Source organism: Eublepharis macularius, chromosome 9, assembly GCF_028583425.1.
Source record: "Eublepharis macularius isolate TG4126 chromosome 9, MPM_Emac_v1.0, whole genome shotgun sequence".
NCBI lineage: Eukaryota > Metazoa > Chordata > Lepidosauria > Squamata > Eublepharidae > Eublepharis > Eublepharis macularius.
The window spans coordinates 5,828,905-5,850,541 of record NC_072798.1 but is presented as its reverse complement, the minus strand read 5'-3'; the positions used below and the strand labels follow the sequence as shown (position 1 = coordinate 5,850,541).

Genomic DNA, 21,637 nt, shown 5'->3' with positions numbered 1-21,637 from the left:
CGGTGAAGCTGAGCAGGACGCCCAGGGAGAAAGTTGCAGCTGCCCGCCCCCAAAGATCGTTGAGAGCAGGCTTGTGACTGGAGGAACGATTTGCAAAAGCTGCTGCTGCAGCCGGCTTTCTTTGGCTCTTCAGGCAGCGATTCTAACAGAGAGGGGAAGGAACAGAAGAAAAAGGGGCGGGGGAGAGGGACTTCAGTTCCCAGAAAAACTTGCAAAAAACGATCAAGTGTCCTTCACGTGAAAAATGTCACAGCTCTCTCAGAGCTCACTCAGCCCCACCCACCTCACAGGCTGATTGTCACGAAGATAATAACACACTTTGTAATCAGCTCTGAGTGGGCATTAAGTTGTCCTGAAGGGCAGTATATAAATCAAATGTTGTTGCTGTTACTGTTATTGTCATTATGATTTTATTTAGCTCCTGATTATTAATTTACTGGCGGAAATGAACCTTGACAATGATCCTAGATTCATCTCGACTATAGCACAGCAATAATACTTTTAAAGATACTTACATCCATTTTATCTTTTATTGACATACACTTATAACACACTTTTAACATTAACGTAAAGACATATAAACATTTAGATCTACATAGACAGTTCGTCAGGTATGAGTACAGTTGTTCCATTAAGGACATGAAAAGAGCCATGTTGGATCGGCATCCATGAGTCCACCATCCTGTCTCACGCTGTGGCCAATCGGTTAATCTGGAGGGCCAGTGACAGGGTGTAGAGGCCTTCCTCTGATTTTGCCTCCTGGCACTGGTATCCACTGGTTTCTGACTTCGGTCACCACTCTTGAGTCGGGCACTAATCTGTCTGGAAGAACGGTATATAAGAGCAGGTGTCGTTATTGTTATTATTGTTAGTCACCACTAGTCGCTAGTGATAGTCCTGTCTTCCTTGAATCGGTCGAATCCCTTTTTAAAGCCATCTTTGCCTGCCGCCATCACTACGTCCTCTGGCAGCAAATTCTACATTTTAATCACTGCTTGAATAAAGAAGTATTTCCTTTTGTCCATCCTGAATCTTCTGCCCATAAACTTCATTGGGTGCCTTTGAGTTCTAGTATTTTGGAATAAGGAGAAAAAGTTCTCTGTCCACTCCATCTACCCCTTGCATACTTTCATAAACCTCTTACGTTCTCCTTTAATCATCTCTTTTCTAAACTGAAAATGCTCATACTTTTCTGACTTTACTCATAGGAAAAAGGTTCCAACTGACCCTCTGATCATCTTAGTTGCCCTCTTCTGTACCTTTTCCAGCTCTGCAATGTCCTTTTCGAGATATAGTGACCAGAAATGCCCACAGTATTCCAAGTGAGGCTACACCATAGATCTATGGAGGGGATTTATAATATTGTCTTTTATTTTCAATCCTTTTCCTAGTAATCGACAGCATAAAGTTTGCCTTTTTCACTTTTCCATTAAACTATCCACTACAACCCCAGGGTCTCTTTCCCTCTCGATCTCAGACCCCATTAGCATATATTTAAAAGTTCATAATTTTTGTTCCAGTGTGCATCACTGAGCTGCCCCAAACTGGAGTTCCCAGCTTCTGTAGGCTTCTCCTGGGATTAGTTTGAAAGCTGCTCTACCAGCTTTTGGATATTATATGCCAGCAGTGTGGTTTCCTTTTGGTTCAAGTGAAGATTTGGCTTGCCCCTAAAAGTTCTCCAGTGCTTAACACATCTAAACCCTTCTTCCCGGCACCACTTTGTCATCTACGCATTGAGAGCCAATTTGGTGTAGTGGTTAAGAGCGGCAGGACTCTAATTTCAAGAACCAGGTTTGATTCCCCACTCCTCCGCTTGAAGCCAGCTGGGTGACCTTGGGTCAGTCACAGCTCTCTCAGAGCTCTCAGCCCCACCCACCTCACGGGGTGATTGTCATGAGGATAATAATAGCACACTTTGTAAACCGCTCTGAGTGGGCATCAAGTTGTCCTGAAGGGTGGTATATAAATAGTTATTGTTGTTGTTAATCTGTGCCTACCTAATTGGCCTTCAATGCCCCCTTTGAGATTCTGCTCTTTAACTTTTAGTCTAGTAACCTAATTTTTTCTCCCATGACTCCGTATCCAAATATCACTGTTGCCAACATGCGCCGTGACTGCTTATTCCTCCCCAGCACAATCTGTTAACCTGTCCAAACACTTTGTGATGTCTGCAGCCCTTGCACCAGGCAAACAAGTCACTATAATTTAATTTAATTTAATTTAATTTAATTTATTATATTTATATTCCGCCCTCCCTGCTTTCGCAGGCTCAGGGCGGATAACAAATACAAACGTGTTTAAAAACATTTAAAAACATTAAATAATACATTTAAAAACATTTAAAAACATTAAATATAACAATTCATGCTGCCCAGTGGTTCATACATGCCTCTGTGTTTGCATAGGGGTGATGGTTTAACCCCCCCTTCACGGGGGGGGGGCGGGCACTGCCCGGCGTTAGCCATATGCCTGGCGGAATAGCTCTGTCTTACAGGCCCGGCGAAATGCAAGCAAATCTTGCCGGGCCCTTGTCTCGCAAGACAGAGCATTCCACCAGGTCGGGGCCAGGACTGAAAAGGCCCTGGCCCTGGTCGACGCCAGGCGGGCCTCCCTAGGGTCAGGGACACTTAAAAGATGTTTTCCGCCAGAGCGGAGAGTCCTCCGGGGCTCATATGGTGAGAGACGGTCCCTCAGATACGTCGGTCCCAGTCCGCGTAGGGCTTTGTAGGTTAACACCAAAACCTTGAACCTGATTCGGTACTCCACTGGCAGCCAATGCAGCTGGCGTAGCACCGGTGTAATATGCTCCCACACCGGTGCTCCAGCAATGACCCGCGCTGCTGCATTCTGTACCAGCTGTAACCGCCGGATCAGGCCCATGGGAAGCCCAGCGTAGAGCGCGTTACAGTAATCCAACCTAGAGGTGACCATTGCTTGGACCACTGTAGTCATGTCACGGGGAGACAAATAAGGGGCAAGCTGCCTGGCCTGCCGAAGATAATAAAAGGAAGACCTGGCAACTGCAGTGATCTGGTCCTCCATCTTCAAGGAGGAATCCAGAATCACCCCCAGGCTCCTAACCCTCGGGGCCAGTGTAAGTGCTGCCCCATCAAGTGTAGGAAGCCGGGGTCCCAAAGCCATCTCCCCACGACCCACATACAGGACCTCCGTCTTCGTGGGATTCAATTTCAGCCGACTTTGTCTCAACCAACCAGCCACAGCCTCAAAAGCACGCTCCAGGGCATCAGGGGCCAATCCAGGCTGCCCGTCCAACAACAGATAAAGCTGGGTGTCATCCGCGTATTGGTGACACCCAAGCCCGAAACTCCGCACCAGCTGGGCGAGGGGGCGCATATAGATATTAAATAATAATGGAGAGAGTATCGCTCCCTGTGGCACACCACAAACCAGTGGCCTACGAGATGACACCCTCTCCCCGAGCGCCACCCTCTGTCCCCGATCGTGGAGAAAGGAGACCAGCCACTGCAGTGCTGTCCCCTGAATCCCCACATCGGCAAGGCGGTGGGTCAAAAGCTCATGATCGACCGTATCAAACGCTGCTGACAGATCCAGCAAAATCAGCAGTGCTGATCCGCCCTGATCCAGATGTCTGCGGAGATCGTCTGTGAGGGCGACCAACAATGTCTCGACCCCATGTCCCGGGCGGAAACCAGACTGGAAGGGGTCTAGGGCTGAGGTCTCCTTCAGGAAATTCTGCAGTTGCTTCTCTGCCGCCCGCTCAATCACCTTCCCCAAAAACGGAAGGTTGGAAACTGGTCGGTAATTGAGCAGGTCAGCAGGATCTAATGATGATTTCTTCAGAAGAGGCCGTACCACAGCTTCCTTCAGCGCCTTGGGAAAACCCCCAGAGCTCAAGGACAGGTTTATAATCGCCTCCAAGGAATTCCGAAGCCCGTCAACACTGGCTTTCACCAGCCATGACGGGCACGGGTCCAAGGGGCACGTGGTAGGCCGTACCACCTGCAGAATCCTGTCCACCTCTTCCCCGAAAAGAGGGCTGAAATGATCTAATATGGGTCCCGAAGACGGCCAAGGGGCCTCTAGTTCATTTACTGTATCAACTGTGGCTGGTAAGTCGCGGCGGAGAAGCAAGATCTTATCAGTAAAAAAGCTCGCAAAAGCCTCACAGCTTATCTCCAAATTCAACTTTTGATGGTCTCCACCTGATTGGGAGACCAATGAACGGACCACATTAAATAATTTAGCTGGGCGAGAGCTAGCTGATGCGATGGAAGCTGCATAATACTCTTTCTTCACAGCTTTCACCGCCATCTCATAGGACTTCATAAACAGCCTATAAGATGTTCTTGCTTCCTCGTCACGAGATCGCCGCCACACGCGCTCAAGTCGTCTTAGCTCCCGTTTCTGTTGCCGCAGCTCCTCCGTATACCAAGGAGCCCGGCGATTCCGGCAGCGAAGAGGACGACGGGGGGCGATTTCATCGATGGCCTCAGAGAGCCGGACTTGCCAGCCCTCCACTAGCTCATCTAATGAACCACCGTGGAGCATTGGTTCCCGCAGAGCATTCTGGAACCCAATTGGGTCCATCAGTCTCCGCGGGCGAGCATAAATTTGCTCACCGCCCTTGCAGGAGGGGGGTGGCACGCCCAGCCGGGCCTTCACAACCGCGTGGTCTGACCATGGCACCAACTCTACTTTATCCAGAACCACATCCAATCCCATCCCGAAGATCAGATCTAGCGTGTGGCCTGCTTCATGTGTGGGTGCCGATACAAATTGGGAGAGTCCCAGTGTTGCCATGGCTGACACCAGGTCCGTGGCCTGTATCGAGGTGGCATCATCTACATGGGCATTGAAATCCCCCAGCACCATCAACCTGGGGTACTCCAAGGCCCACCCAGCAACCACCTCTAGCAGGCGCGGTAAGGCGTCTGCTGGTGCGCTGGGTGGTCGGTACACCAAGCAGACAGCCAAACTCTCCTCGGCATTCCACACCAGGCCCACACAATCAATGCCAGAGATCTTCGGGGCGGGAAGCGGCTTGAAGGAGAAACCCTCCCGGACAAGGATTGCCACCCCTCCCCCCCGACCCTCAGTTCGTGACTGATGAAGGACCGCATAACCTGGGGGGGTCAGCTCACCAAGAGCAACTGTTTCTCCTTCCCTCACCCAAGTCTCGGTCACGCATACCAGGTCCATATTAGCTGCCATAAAAGTATCATGCAGCATACTGGTCTTATTATTTATGGACCTGGCATTGCACAACATCAGTGTCGAAGGAGGATTCTTCCTAGCTCCAACACCGGCGTGCCTCGGGATGGGGCGTAGGTTAGAAGGGCACCGAGCCTTTCCACATCTCCGTGACCTTCTCCCTTTAAACCAGGCCCCACCGCCATACCTCCCCCGTCCCCAGAGGACTGGTATCCCTGGCCCTATCTCAGATGCCTTCCTCATATCCATCCCCTTATCACAGCATACAAACATCCTAAGCAGCAATAAACAGCACCAGTTCTTCAGCAGCAGCAGTCCCCGGCAGCAGCTCCTTTGAGGCCAGAGCACCCAGGGCGTGGGGCTGAGCAGGTGGAAAAGCTCAGCCCTCGATGGAGTAGCCTCCCTGGTCAGCAGAGCGCAGGCAGCTTCAGCAGCAGCAGTCCCCGGCAGCAGCTCCTTTGAGGCCAGAGCACTCAGGGGGCAGGGCTGAGCAGGTGGAAAAGCTCAGCCCTCGATGGAGTAGCCTCCCTGGTCAGCAGAGCGCAGGCAGCTTCAGCAGCAGCAGTCCCCGGCAGCAGCTCCTTTAAGGCCAGAGCACTCAGGGGGCGGGGCTGAGCAGGTGGAAAAGCTCAGCCCTCGATGGAGTAGCCTCCCTGGTCAGCAGAGCGCAGGCAGCTTCAGCAGCAGCAGTCCCCGGCAGCAGCTCCTTTGAGGCCAGAGCACCTAGGGGGCGGGGCTGAGCAGGTGGAAAAGCTCAGCCCTCGATGGAGTAGCCTCCCTGGTCAGCAGAGCGCAGGCAGCTTCAGCAGCAGCAGTCCCCGGCAGCAGCTCCTTTGAGGCCAGAGCACTCAGGGGGCAGGGCTGAGCAGGTGGAAAAGCTCAGCCCTCGATGGAGTAGCCTCCCTGGTCAGCAGAGCGCAGGCAGCTTCAGCAGCAGCAGTCCCCGGCAGCAGCTCCTTTGAGGCCAGAGCACTCAGGGGGCAGGGCTGAGCAGGTGGAAAAGCTCAGCCCTCGATGGAGTAGCCTCCCTGGTCAGCAGAGCGCAGGCAGCTTCAGCAGCAGCAGTCCCCGGCAGCAGCTCCTTTGAGGCCAGAGCACCTAGGGGGCGGGGCTGAGCAGGTGGAAAAGCTCAGCCCTCGATGGAGTAGCCTCCCTGGTCAGCAGAGCGCAGGCAGCTTCAGCAGCAGCAGTCCCCGGCAGCAGCTCCTTTGAGGCCAGAGCACTCAGGGGGCAGGGCTGAGCAGGTGGAAAAGCTCAGCCCTCGATGGAGTAGCCTCCCTGGTCAGCAGAGCGCAGGCAGCTTCAGCAGCAGCAGTCCCCGGCAGCAGCTCCTTTAAGGCCAGAGCATTCAGGGGGCGGGGCTGAGCAGGTGGAAAAGCTCAGCCCTCGATGGGGTAGCCTCCCTGGTCAGCAGAGCGCAGGCAGCTTCAGCAGCAGCAGTCCCCGGCAGCAGCTCCTTTGAGGCCAGAGCACTCAGGGGGCGGGGCCTCTATGTGGTCAAAGCTCCTGTTGCAGACCCTGGTGCCTGTATCCCTAATAATCCGGTCATCCACGACCAAAAGCCTACCTCCCCCCAACCTCAGAGGGGTATCCTCGGTATGAGAGGATGTTAGTCTGTCATCCAAGGAAGGAGTCCCATAGAAGGGTCATAAACCACCACCTCAGTCCATACCTTCCAACCTTGAGTCCTTCAGTCCCCACAACTGTAGAAGTGCTGGCAGCACAAGAGTGGGACTACTACTACTACTACTACTGCTGCTGCTGCTGCTGCTGCTGCTGCTGCTGCTGCTGCTACTACTACTACTACTACTACTACTAGTAGTAGTAGTAGTAGTAGTAGTAGTAGTCCCACTCTTGTGCTGCCAGCACTTCTACAGTTGTGGGGACTGAAGGACTCAAGTACTACTACTACTACTACTACTACTACTACTACTACTACTACTACTACTACTACTACTACTAGTAGTAGTAGTAGTAGTAGTAGTAGGTCCCTGAAAGTCTTGTCCACATACCTCTGTCTCTCTCCAGCTTCTCTAGGTCAGCGACCCTATCTTCAAGGGAATGAACTTGTTCCCTGAGAGCGCAGAGCTCCATGTGTTGATTACAAACCCAACATTTCTGCCCGATGGGCAGATAATCATACACACAGCACCCCCTGCAAAACGCGAAGTAGCCTCTGCTCTCCTGTTGGCTTTCGACTTTAACAACTGGTTTGGTTGTTTAAAGGTATTTTAGGGTTGAAACAGGGTGCTTACCTGAATCCATGCAGATTCCTTAGCAGGAAGAATAATGCTGTATACTCCACTCGTTGCTGATGTGTGGCTCAAATGTCGGACTGCAGGGGTTCTCTCCGGCCTCCTCTTGAACTCCTTTGCTGAACTCCCGAGCTCAACTCCCCTGTTAGAAGTCCCTGTTGGAAAGCACGGGGTGCAAGCTTGGAGGAAACACACGCTCCTTCTTACAGAGTCCGTCCGTTACATTGCTTATACACACACACAATATGCACAGCAAGAAGCTTTGTTACTGAGGAAGCTAATTTTTGATTCTGCAGTCTCATATTTATATGTCTTTATAAGATTATAATCATCTCTAACATCTAGCTGTCCTACTTAATTGGGCTCAGAGTCTTAACTGATTGACTTTCTTACAGTCTTCAAATACCTTTCAAGATTACCTGTGCTAATATATTCTCAGATAAATCCACTAAATGTATGCAGATACCCTGTGAATACATTTTTGCTATTCTCCATCGTGACATCGATACATCAGATGCAGCGATTTCTGCACACACGTAATTGTCTGCTGGCTCTCAACCAATAGACTGTGTCTTTGATCTGTACTTTTTCTTTTGTCCTTGTCCAGGTACATGCTCATTATTTTCCCTAAAACGCCTTCCACCTGGATCCCACTTTCAATTAACATGCTCTGTGTATCAATTGATATAAAACAAGGCTGTCTTTAAACTATCTGAAGATCGTATTGAGTTGTGTCAGTGTATTTGCTGAAACCAGTTCTCTGCTTTGGGCCTGCAGAAGCTCTTTCCGTGACTGCCAACCAGGGCCGGCAATTTCTTCTGGATATTTTTATCTGTGTCCATGACAGTAGGCATAAACACCTTATCCTTTAGTTTATAAGCATCGTTATCTGTTTGAAGCGGCAACTCATTTTAAGGTTCCTTGTGCGTGATTTGTTAGGAAAGCCGTGAACGCTAAACCATTGGTATTGGAGAAAAACTTCAGCCAGAGTGGTCAACAGAATTCCCCCGGGATCAGGTCTGTAGATAATGATATAACTTCCATGAACGTACTTGGCACCCAACAGCCATTTAGCGCCTCTCTTCCAGAACTGTCTTCTAAAATGACCGTTCCATTTAGTTACAGTTTGATGACTTTCTAAGTGGTCTACGAGTTAGAACTGGAATGTACTTGTTTTCATCTCTTCTTTCTGTCCCCTTTTTCATTTGTGTTGTGTATATTGTATTGTGAACCACCTTGACTGAAGTGGAAGAAAGAAGGAAGGTACATGACTGTATCATCAAGTCAGTAGCTATGCATGTGAGGTTTTTAATATTTGTATCCGAAGCATGTACATTAGTTTCCGTCTGGATCATGAATTTGCACTTGATATTTTCAAACATCATAAGGGCAAGATAAGTTTTCCCCTTTCTGTTACCAATAGGCTGCACTACATACATGTGCTTATTGTTTTCTTGAGAAGCATTTCCGCAGGGAAACTTAATGTGTGCTAGACTAGTTGGCAGTTTGGTCATCTTGAAACTGGCTGCAGAACTCTCTCTCTCTCTCTCTCTCTCTCTCTCTCTCTCTCTCTCTCTCTCTCTCTCTCTCTCTCTCTCTCTCTCTCTCTCTGTGTGTGTGTGTGTGCAGATGTGTGCAAATACTTGCAGTATTTTTCATCATAACTAGAGTCTCTGCCATTGGTAGAGGGCCTAACCTTGTCTAAACAGACCCACCCCCTCAGCATGAAGGGATTACTTTATGCTTCTGGCATAGGGAGGTGGGGAAGTTCAATTATGATATAGATTCTGCGTTTCCTTTGATTTCCCTTTTGTTTGCTGTACTTTGAGCTTTTAATAGGATATTGAGCCATCTGTTTCATATAAAATGTTTGTAATCCACCTTGAACTTATGGGATTGAGTAAGATTTAAGTAAAAATAAATACATAAATTATAATAGGACCCATGTTGGTAGTGATTGCGTTGACTCCTTTTCGCTCTGATGAATGCTAACCTCATTAGCTCTTTTGTACATTAACTAATAAGGATTTCTAAAGGACCTGTAACTCTTGCTGTGAGTGATGATGATGTTAGATTTGATTACAGGTATGTGTTAAGAAGTTAATCCTCGGCAAACGATGATATTAATGTCAGCTTTTCAAGTTGGCAGCTTTGTGACCCATCAAGCTGTTTATTCAGTTGCCTGGTCTTTTTCCTTTGGTTTAGGACTCTGTCCACCAGTGATGATGTTGAGGACCGGGAGACGGAGAAGGGCCGCCTGGAAGAGGCGTACGAGAAGTGCGATCGGGATCTGGATGAGTTGATTGTTCAGCACTACACTGAGCTCACAACGGCCATCCGCACCTACCAGAGTATCACGGAGCGCATCACCAACTCGCGCAACAAGATCAAACAGGTGATGTCCCGTGCATTTTTCCGAGTTCGTATTTGATTTTTCCCAAGCAGCGCAGGCCTTATTTCTTTACTGTCCTGATCACTCACTTTTCTACTTTAAAAAGTACCCAAAGTGGACAATATCATAGCATTAAAATCATAAAATGGTACATCGCGACAAATAAGAAGAATGCAGTTAATTAAAATGGATGCCATAGCATCTAAAAAATTATAATCCTACCCCAGCTAAAAAAGCACCAACAGGTCTAGTGCTCAAGTACCAACTGCAGCTGGTGTCCTTGGATCACTGGAAAAGCTTTCCAGTTTTTAAAAAAGTTGGTGGCTAATTAGCGGTCAGGAAGTGCAATGCCAAGACCACGGTGATACAGCCCGGAAAATCCACAACAACCATAATTAGCGGTTAGTTAGTGATTTTCCTTGGAAGTGAGTCCTGTAGCATGGGTGCTACATTTTACCCTTACTTGGGTAAGGATAGAGTGCAACTCCAGGCCTTTCTGGCAACTCCTTTATAAGTAGTAAATATTTTCTATTATTATTGCCATCTCCAGGAATGGGAAGATCAGTAAGAGGAGGAGGGTTTCCTTGAAACTGATGTCCTGCGAACAGAAGGGTATCACCTCTCTGGAGGCCATGTATTGTGACCCTTTTGAGCTCTCAAATTCATTTAGCATTTTCAAAGGGTACTCAGTCTGCTCTGATCCCTTCCCAGGGTAGAAGTTCATTTCAGGGATTTATGTACAAAGCTCAGCTCTGTGTGAAGGCAGAGATCAATTACACTAAATTTGAAATAAACTATAGCCCAGGCTTACTCAATACAATTAAGCTCCACGCAGGTCAAAACCAAATGTATAGATGTAGTGACCTTCAGATACCACCTTAAAATAATCACAGAGGATGAAGGACCTTTTGGTATATACCGTTTCTGATTAGATTCGGTCAACCTGCATTGAAGGAGCTTTTCTTTAACCTCTTGAGAATTGACAGATACGATGCCATGTCTGATTTTTTCCTCCTGTGATTGGCTTGTTAACTTAACAAGCTTTTCCTTCTCCTGTCCCCATTTTCTCTCCCACTTTTACAAGGAGATAGACTTCCTCGGTCCATAGAAAGCTGTTGAATTGTAGTATGAACTACCTTCAAACGTTTTTCACCTGGCTACCAGTGACTGTGAATTTCAACGGGTCCTTTGCTGTCGGGAGGGCGAGGGTTTGAGCTGAAACATGATCTGTACTTTTGTCTTTAGAATTATTTGGCAATCTGTGCCCAAAACTTGATGTGCGTTGATAGCATTTCCGTTTTATCTTCCCATCTGCCCCGAGAAAGAAGTTAATACATGTGAGTGTGTATGATAGAATCTGGAAGTGCCTGGGCCATGGTAAATCCTCTGTCCACTGTGTAGTACTCTAGGCCCCATCTCTTCTGAATTCTAGATTTAAGGAGTAAAATATGCAACATTGGCTTTCTTTAGTTTGCCCAGTTATAGGGAGTGACTTGCTTTTTTATGTTTTCAGTTGAGATCCCCTAGAATTGCCTGAAGCCACTGTCTGAGCTGTATCGTACCTAGTCAAGGCACGAGATGGAGTCATTCAACCTTATCCTGGAGGGTCTCACCTGAAGCTTAGAATCTTTGGGTTCAGGAAAGTCTGGGGCATGTTCCCAACAGAGAAAAACTGCAGCGTTTCAGTGCTTGTAGTCCAAATCCCTCTTTTCCAATGAACAAAAAACCCTGCAAGGCCTAATACAATTTTGTAAAATTGATGGGCAGAACAGAGGAGGGAGTTGTGTACGTTATGGATAATTAGCTTGCGGAATTTGCTGCCGGAAGAGGTGATGACGGATGGCTTTCAAAGAGGACTAGACAAACTCTTTCAATAGTTTCCAACTATAGCCGCTAAATGGAGCCACTGCGTACCAGTTGTTGGGAGACAGACAACTTGGGATGCTTCATGCCTTTGTGTCCTGCTTAAAAATAATTAGTGCAGCCGTTCTGGATCAGAATGCATCTATCTAGTTGAGCATTCTGTTTTCTACAGCATCCAATCTGACTCCTCTGGAAAAGGCTTGCAAGCAGGGCATAGAGGCCAGCGCCTCCCCCTGTTGTTGCCCCCAGCACTAGTTCAGGTGGTTGTTGCCTCTCTGTATGGCAGTTTCATTTATACACCATGGCTAACGGCCATGGTTGGGCCCTATCCCCCATGAATTTGTGTAAAGTGAATTAAACTAGTGGCTGTCACTTCATCCTACGGGAGTGCATTCCACAAGTCGATGAGGTGTTTCTTACCTAATCTGAACTTGCTGCCCATTATATTCGCTGGGTGCCTGCAGTGAAGAGAGGGAGGAAAAGTTCTCCTCCCCCCATCTTTTCCTTTGAGCCTTTCCTCATAGTGCACGGTATTACATCTGGGCCACAAAAATGAGAAGCACAAATACTGGATGGGGGATACACTTCTGGGTAGTAGTATATGTGAAAGGGATCTTGGGGTAAGAGTGGACTGTAAACTGAATATGAGCAGTCAGTGTGATGTGGTGGCAAAAAAGGCTAATTCAATCCTGGGTTGTATCAAAGGGGCCATAGCATCGAAATTGCAGGAGGTCATAGCCCCTCTCTATACTGCCTTGGTCATGCCACACCTGGAGTATTGTGTGCAGTTCTGGAGGCCTCACTTCAAAAAGGATGTGGACAAAATCGAGAGGGTGCAGAGGAGAGCGACGAGGATGATCAGGGGTCTGGAGACTGAGCCCTACGAGGAAAGGCTGAGGGCCTTGGGAATGTTTAGTTTGGAGAAGAGGAGGTTGAGGGGGGACATGATTGCTCTCTTTAAATATTTGAAAGGCTGTCATTTGGAGGAGGGCAGGGAGCTGTTCCAGTTGGCAGCAGAGGGTAGGACACGAAGCAATGGGCTAAAACTACATGCACAAAGGTACCGGCTGGATATTAGGAAAAACGTTTTCAGGGTCAGAGTAGTTCAAAAGTGGAATCAGCTGCCTAGGGAGGTGGTGAGCTCCCCCTCACTGGCAGTTTTCAAGATGAGGCTGGATGAATACTTGTCAGAGATGCTTTAGGCTGATCCTGCACTGGGCAGGGGGTTGGACTAGATGGTCTGTATGGCCCCTTCCAACTCTGTGATTCTGTGATTCTAAGAAGGTGAGCTCCTTGGTCACTTGATCACTTTTATCGTCTTTCACAGCATCTTTCCCAGCATCGCAATCACCTTTTTGAGATCAGAATGTTGCACAGTATTCCAAATGCCGCCACATCATAGACCTTTAGAAAGGCAATACCATTCCTAACGATCCCTGGCATAGCATTTGACTGATTCACATTATCTTACAATTATTCCTACCTAATCTCCTCTTCCTAATACCTGGAGAGCGACTGTCATTCAGAATATATAACAGTAAGCAAGATTCGCCCCACAGTCTTGGAGTAAAGTAGCGTCACAGATTTTCTCCATAACGGTAGATACAATTTGCAACCTAACTCACCAGTCTGCTATACAAGTCTAGGCAATGCTGCAAAAACGTTGTACACCTTAGTGAAGCCAGTAAAGTTTTTCAGGAAGCAAGAGAGGGAGATAAATGTGCTTCTGGGGCGCTGCAGGGACCTAAGGGCCAGCCTCCAGGTGCCTATGGATATTTGGCACCTAGCTTTTTATGCCCTGTGCCTGGGTATGAGTGACCCCAAGTGGCTAGTGTCCGAAGAAGATGTCCAGTGGGATTTTCAACATACTCCTTCTGTAAACAGAGCCCTGTGACATAGCACAAACTGCTTCTGATTCTTCAGGATCTAAAGAAGTTTGCCACCTGTGCCAAACTAGAGGCATAGTTCTTTTGGATCTTGACCAGAGCTGTGGCTTTTGTTTCCCTTGTTGCATTTTAGAAGCCTCTCTTGCTACAAGGGTGTGGATTGGGCTTCTTTAAATCCATTTCCAATGCTTTAAATGCGTCTCCATAACTGTTCTTCAGCCTGTTGTATTTTTCACCACTGACAGCTTCCCCAACAGGGAGGTGTTACTTGCTTGCCAGCCACCTGTAAAAACCCTTCCTTCGAGGCATGGCTGGAGCTAGGATAACCAGCCGGCAGATCACGCAGTTTTGAAGTTCAGCTAAAGGCATCGTGCACCATCCACCAAAAGTAAATCACATCTGTGGGTCTTAATGATGCTGTACTCTGTCTGGATTGTGACCGTCTGTGCTTGTTGCTGATCACGTAGGAATTATGTTTCTGTTCTTTTTTACTGTAAATGCAATGACCTCTCACTGGTGTAACTTTCCTTCTGGTATAGACTTCTGAAAGTGAAGATGTTTCATCTAATTAGCAGGGAGGGGGTGTACCAGATTCCTCCCTCCCTGGGTGTGTCCCCAAAACCAGTTGTCTAACACAGTATGCTTGGAGAGCAAGAGTGCACGGAGACATGCGCGCAGCACTCTGGAAATTCTCTTGCTGGAAATTTGTGCGTGCTTGAGCTCAAATGTTGTTCAGAAGTATTCTAAGCCCTTTCTAGAGGGGCTGGATTTGGGGGCAGGAACTAGTTGACAGGCCAACGAAGAGTTTAAATATGGTATGTTGAATTATTTTAATTGGTGGTTTTGGGGGGGGAGGTATTTTAAAACAGTGAGAGATTTGAGTACTTATTTATGTGTGATTCCTCACAGTTCTGTGTTCTGTTCTCTCCAAGACTCTTCCCATTCTCTTAGAAAAATGAAGGCCGTCTCCTCTCTACCTCTTTTTTCCAAGCCCTCCTGCATCTTTTGGCCTGGCCACTAGTTTCTGTCTCTGGTTTGGCCCCCTTTGTGTGGTGAACCCCCTTGCTCCTTCCTGCAGTGTGTGGTGTTCTGAATGGTAGAAGCGGATGTGTGGACGTTTGATCTTATTCCTTTGGGCTCGATGTGCCCGGGAGCATCTAAGGGCTTATTCCAAGATGGATGCTGTTAGGCTGAACCAGTCCCTTGACTTTACCCTTTGCAGGTCAAGGAGAACCTGCTGTCGTGCAAGATGCTTCTGCACTGCAAGCGGGATGAGCTGCGCAAACTGTGGATTGAAGGCATCGAGCACAAGCATGTCTTGAATTTGCTGGACGAGATTGAGAACATCAAGCAAGTCCCCCAGAAGCTGCAGGAGTGCATGGCCAGCAAACACTACCTCACTGCCACGGATATGCTGGTAGGAGGCGATAGCTTGTGCTTGATGGACAGCTGTCTGATAAGTGTCTGCTCGATCTGCTGTCTGGGCCTGAGTAATTAGATCTGCCATTTACTAACCTGCTGTATTGTTCTCGCTGCCTGTCTCTTTTGCCCTCTTCTGTCACTCACTCCTTTTCTTGATCCTCAGTCTATTAACCTCTTTGGCTCCCATGAAAGCCCTGCTGACTTTGACCTTGTGTCCTTAACCTCCATTCCTGTCCTATCGCTCCTTGTCTGTGCTTTCCCCGTCAGCATTTCCTCCTTCTCCCTTTCAGTGCTTTCTCTGAGGTCTTCGACTCTGGTCCATGTTCCGGTTATCGCTCTTTCAGGCTCTGACAGCCTCCTGTCTGCTCTTGTTATCCCTTTCCTCGTTGTTCAGTCCAGAATGCTTCTTCTTTTTCCACTGCTTGAGCACATCTTTTTTGCCTCTGCATTAGTTCATCGTTGCCTTTTGCCTTTGTTTCAAGGTACCAACACATTAAGGATCTTACCCTTTAACTGTGGTTGAATTCAGCTGATGGGTTTTCTTTGCTGTGATTATCTGTGATGAGTGCTGGAAGGAATGGAGGGTTGGGGCAAGAAAGAAGCAGTCAAGATTGATCGGAAGCACGTTGCCCACAAAAATTCCTTGCTTACTGGAACCTTTTTAGGTGAAATAGCTCCACAATGATTCCACTCACTGTGCAACAGAGAAAAGTATTTATTTGACTTCAATGTGCATTTTTTCTGTTTTACTGTCTTGCCTATTATGTGTCAACTGCCTTCCCCTATGTTTTCTTCCTCCGCTTTCCTGCCTTCTCCTACATTGCTCCAGTTTCTTCTCTGTCAAGTGAATGTTGCCCTTCTTCCTTATGTTCTTTCTGAAAACCCACTAAAGAAAATACAGTACATGCAGAAAGAAAATTTTGCTTATCCCAGCCATGTCAGTGCTTCAGGGAAGGATGCTATTGCTGCTGGTACTATGAATAAGCTGCACGTGTTTAGTCTGTTTAAAGGCCTGGCTGAAGAACTCCTGCTGGCTTGGAGAGGAGACCTGTCGCATAGTTGGCTTTCAGCGCTGCAGGAAGCACGGGATAAGCGCACAGAAAATAAGAGCAGAACTACAAGTGACAAAAGGCACAGGTTGGACACTTGTCAGCTTCCCTCAAGTTTTGATGGGAAATGTAGGCAGCTTGGCGGAATGTTGGACAAGTGACAGTTGAAAAGTCCATTGGACAGCAGTCGCAGAGCCAAGCTGCGAGACCAGGACGCCTACATTTCCCATCAAAACTTGAGGGAAGCTGACAAGTGTCCAACCTGTGCCTTTTGTCACTTGTAGTTCCACTCTAAGAGAGTCAGAACTTTGTCTGCATGACGATTACTTTTCCAAACTAATAAATATTGCTACTTCATAAACAGAAAGCATTACCGCAATTTGGGTTCTTCTCAAAATTATTTATTTTATTTTACTTTACAAAATTTATACCTCACCTTTCTGCCCTTACCAACCTAGCTAAAAATTTAAAACATGCATAATATTAAAAACCATTAAAATTGACAAAAACACGTCATTAAAACAATTAAAACTGGAGCTAAGATACATGCAAAAACATAAAAAAACATTGGGTAGAAAGGAGGGATCACTAAGAATGTGCCAAACAAAAAAAAAAAATGTCTTCACCCGCTGGTGGGAGATTGCAACAGAAAGGGTTAGTCAAGTGTGCCTGGGGAGAGCGTTCTGGAGTTTTGAATGCGGCTTCCTATGCACCCAAATGTATCATACATGTGATGAAATGACTTCATCACACTTGTTTATGTTTGTTTTCGATCAGCGGCTCTTAAACTGTGGGTCAGGATCCAAAAGTCAGTCGTGATGCTCTGCACACAAAGACGAGGCAGAGAGTGAGCTAAGAGGAGAGGCACAGGGGCAGACTCGAATCTGCATCTTTGTAATTTGTGAAATGGCCATGAAATAACGCTATATATTTCTAAATATTAAACGCGTCCAATTCAGTTATGTCTAATTTGTAGATTTAATTTGGGGACAAGGAAGCAGCATGGCGTCAGTTCACAGCTGGTTCCCAAAATCTTCAGTTTAAAGGCAAGAAATGGGTCCCACTTTAGAAAGTCTTAGAATGACTCTTTTAAGTGATTTAAATAACCATTTTAGGTTTTTAAACTGAGTATGTTTAGAATTGATGCTGAGGTCTCAGGCCTTTTTTTGCAGAGGTGATTTTTGTCGTGTTTAGCTCCATACCTATTTGGTTTTTTCCCCAAATTCTGAACGATTAACTCTTCAGATTTCAGTCTGGCGTTTCAGGGGTTCTCTTCCGAATTTTATCCCTGCACAGAAAAAGCGCAGGCAGCAATTTTGGAAGAGAACTGTTGAAACACCGCATTGAAATCTGAAGGGGGAGTTAATTGTCTGGAATTCAGAAGAAAACCCAAAGAGGTTTGGGGCCCAAAGTGGCAAAAATCACCCATGGAAAAAAGACCTTACTACTGAGCTCTGACTGTTACTATCATTTATTGTCATGTCAAATTGATCATGTTTTGTTTCTGTTTGTATCAGATTCCTGCTTCTTTTCTAATTTCTGCGATCTCTACTCTACTGTATTGTTTCAGCTGTCGATTGTGTTGAATTACACTGTGCAAGCCGCCTCAAATCTCAGTGAAAAAGGTGGACTGTAAATACCATAAAGAAAAAAACTACTTGTAATCAAAGAGGTATTTGCTTAGAAAATAATTAGGATTTGCTTTCTTGGATGGGTAGGCCAGCTTCTAGGTAGGGAGACCGTTTTTAGAGTCTTGGAGAAGGAAAATCAGAAGGCAGTGTTACAGCATGAAAGAAATTTAAATGTGTTTTTCTTCATAATAAATAGACACTATTTAAATAGGTTCTCTAGAAATAGAAACGAAATAGGTTCTCTTGAAATAGAAGCGAGATCATGTTCACCTCTCACTCATATTACTTGCATGCTGGGGATAAGAGAAGGAAGCGATTTGTCCTTGAACTAGGATTTCTCAATAAACACAAGTATTTTATTTATTTTATTTATTGATGTTATTTATAGTCCACCTTTTTCATCGAGACTGCCCTGGATAGCCCAGGTGAGCCTGATTTTGTCAGATCTCAGAAGCTAAGCAGGGACGGCCTTGGTTAGTAATTGGATGGGAGACCTCCAACGAAGACCAGGGCTGCAGAGGCAGGCAATGACAAACCACCTCTGTTAGTCTCTTGCCATGAAAACGCCACTGGGGTAACCATAAATCAGCTATGACTTGAGGGCACTCTCCACTCCCACGGTGGATTACACAGTAGCAGCCAATATGATCAATGGCTGGAACATTCAATAAAGAATACAGTAGAAACGTGAAATCAAGCAGAAATCCGATACGGAACTCAAGCATTGCTGAAACAAACCATAATACAATTGACGCGTGTCACTGAAGCGTGTTTCCAATATTAACAATGTGGAGAAATCATCCCAGTGAGAGTGTAATTACAGTAAAAGGCAGTACAAAGTAGAATAGTCAACAGTCCATCCCCCTTTACCAAAACATCTCCCTGAACCATTTTCTTACAGCACAGTCCTATTAAATGTGTCAAAAAGCCCTTCTGAATAATTCTGTTTTGCGTAGTTGCGGAAAGCCAGGAGGGTGGGAGCTTTCCTGACCTCCTTAGGCAGGCCGTTCTAGAAGGTGGGGGCCACCACAGAGAATGCCCATGTATGGGCAGCAGTTAGTTCTGCCATTTTGTGTGGTAAAGCTCTGTTTGGATCGTGGCTGTGGAACAAATGATAACCACAACCACCACAACAACAGTGCTTATATACCGCCAGGGTTTTTTTTCTGGGAAAAGAGGTGACGGAACTCTCAAGAGGGAAATGAGGAAGAAACACATGAGATTCTTTGAAATCATATTATTTTCAAGCACTGTCGCTGAGTATTTTCAAGAGGTGCTGGAACTCCGTTCCCCCACGTTCCCCCTGAAAAAAAGCCCTGTATACCGCTCTTCTAGACAGATTAGTGCCTCACCCAGAGCGGTGAACAAGTTAGTGTTATTATTATCCCCACAATGCAGCTGGGGAGCTGGGGCTATGTTCACTATGCATCTCTGTAGCTTTGTAGTCTGGTAGGAAAGTGTGTTAGACTTCAAGCATGTTTATTCCTCTGAGTTACCACGATTGATAGTGGGTTGACTTAAATTTGAACGTCTCTAATTTTCAGGAACATAAATCCACTCCATCCGTCACAGCCGTATTGCTGTTTGGCTTGCAATCCTCATTTGTTACAATAGCATCGCTATTTTATTTTACTTTCTTTTTTTGCTGTAGTGGGATGTTGAATGCATCTTGAACGAGCTCCTTGGCTTCAACCGCCTTTAGCCTGTCTTTTTCTCCACATAAGAATGATGCTGTAATTGTGCTCTTGCTGTTGGGTAATTCCATTCTCCTTTTATTGTATGATCTGAGTAGTGTATAAAATAATTATTAAACTGTCAGGGATGTGTTATGTTTCTGGATCTCCTTGTCCTTTGTCCTCGAGGTAAACAGCTGTTGGGTTATCAGAAGCCAAAAATGATCCAACAAAGACTCTGGTATCTCTTGCATTGAATTGGGCGAGCTGATAAATATTGTTGCCTGTAGCTTTGTGATATGTGCAGTCTAAATTAGACCTTTGCAGTCATTGTGTGGGCTTGATGCAAGCGCATTAATGGCATAATTTCTGGTTGCTGCATCGCGTTTCTGCAGTCTGTTCTTTGTATTCCACTCACATTAATTGAAGTAATTTTGCCACTGAAGCGTGTTTCCAACCTCTGCATTTAAATTGAAATTTTAATTCCCTTATTGTTTTGCAAAGACGTCTGAAGATGGCTTGTTACTGGTTTCATTATCACTCAAAACACTCCAGCTGGTTCTAATGTACAATGATTAATTCTGGAAAGACTTATTAATGTAAGAAAGGCAACCTTTTCCCTGGAGTAGGAGCAAAGAAGCAGAGGTATTTGGGTGATGGATAGTATTTCTATGAAGCTCGATGAAGAAAAATGTGTGTTTATAAGCTGGCTGTTGGCATAACTTAAAACTTGCAGGGATTATCTTTAGAAATTGTCTGTACGGGGTTGCGGTGAAATTTGCAAATATGTGATTGACATGCAAACGTAGCATACACCAACCGATCCTTTACATGCAAGTCAAGCCCCTCAATGGATCCCTTCAATGTTTTGCTTGAAATCTGAATCTGGTACCATGCCGATCAACTTTGCCATCTGCACAGTTTGCAGTATTCTGTCTGGCTAGCCACTTCTGCCGGTTTTGCTGTATAAATTGCTTCATATGCTACAGGTTTATGGGCAGATAATGGTGAAAAAGGTATATTTATAACTCATGTGTTGCAGCTTGCAGTACATTTTGCTACTTTGTGGATGGCAGTCAGAACTTTCTGAACTGTCAAACCTGATCTAGTTTTTGAGCGCAGGTAACTTGCTGCTTGCTCCCTTTTCGTGCGGGTGCAGTGAGGATTAACAAACACTAGGACAGGTGTCTCATACTTCTACCTCTGAAAGGCATATGGTGAGTACATGGCAAGGTGTTGATGGATGAGGACAGGGGGAACCCGTGGGAAAGCGTGTGTGCAGTAGGCTTTTTGGCCCAATCGAGTATATGCAAATACGAATGAACTTCTTCCCTCCGGGATTCAACTGTGCCGATCACAGTCTTCAGACAAACCAATAGGTGAACAAGTACATTTAGTTCTTTATATTAGTTTCTTGAAGAAGTCCAGCAAGAATTTTTGGATGCTGTCACAGGTGCCAGTCATGGGGTCCGTGCACAAAAATTAATCCAATCCTGTTGGCCAGTTGATGCTAAAGCTAGGAAACGAGTCCTTTTATGTAGCAGATTAAGGGGGAAATGTCCCCTAGTCTGTTCTTCTGGCTTTGCAAGAAGACTCTTTGCTGAGAACCGAGGAGGTAATAGGATGTGGCTAGCTTATATAGACACAATTATATGAGCCACACATGACTTTATTAAACCATCTGATTCATATCCTGTAATGGCGTGATGTATCCTCTGAGCATACAGTGATATATTCCCCCATGAATACTTGCACCAAACACAGTTCTTTTTGTCCTCAGATTGTTCTGGGCATGAATCTGTCTATCCATATCTCAATGCAGCATTGCACATTAGTTTTAGCAAATTGGACGGTGGATCTGCTTTTTTTGGTCTTTAAATTTTCTCTTCAAGGCCAAAACTCTGAATCACTAGAACAGAGAGGGGAAAACACGCGCTTGCAGTTTAACACAGGAGCTAAAACAGATTCTCAGGCCCACCAAACATTCAAAACAACGTATCCTGTTAACCTTAAAGTCCATGACAGGAGAATCTTGCGCACTGCCCTGAACTACCTGGAGGAAGGGCGGGATAAAAATGCATTTGGCACAATTCTCTTAGTGACTGCAGACTGTGGGCTCTATGCATGTCTCAGACTTCTGTATGCCCATATGAAGCTGCCTTATACTGAATGAGACTCTTGGTCCATCAAGGTCAGTCTTGTCTACTCAGACTGGCAGTGGCTGTCCAGGCTCTCAGGCAGAAGTCTTTCCAATCACCTATTACCTGGTCCTT

The 21,637-nt window shown here is 46.2% G+C and overlaps 1 protein-coding gene across 1 annotated transcript in view; it reads left to right on the top strand.

Annotated features, from left to right (window-relative positions):
• Positions 1–21,637, top strand: part of EXOC4 (exocyst complex component 4) — a 504,959-nt gene that overhangs the window by 27,122 nt on the left and 456,200 nt on the right. The window contains exons 2-3 of the mRNA XM_054988676.1: positions 9,654–9,843; positions 14,812–15,006. Of these exons, the coding sequence (XP_054844651.1) occupies positions 9,654–9,843; positions 14,812–15,006 (385 nt within the window). The remainder of the gene's footprint in view (positions 1–9,653; positions 9,844–14,811; positions 15,007–21,637) is intronic.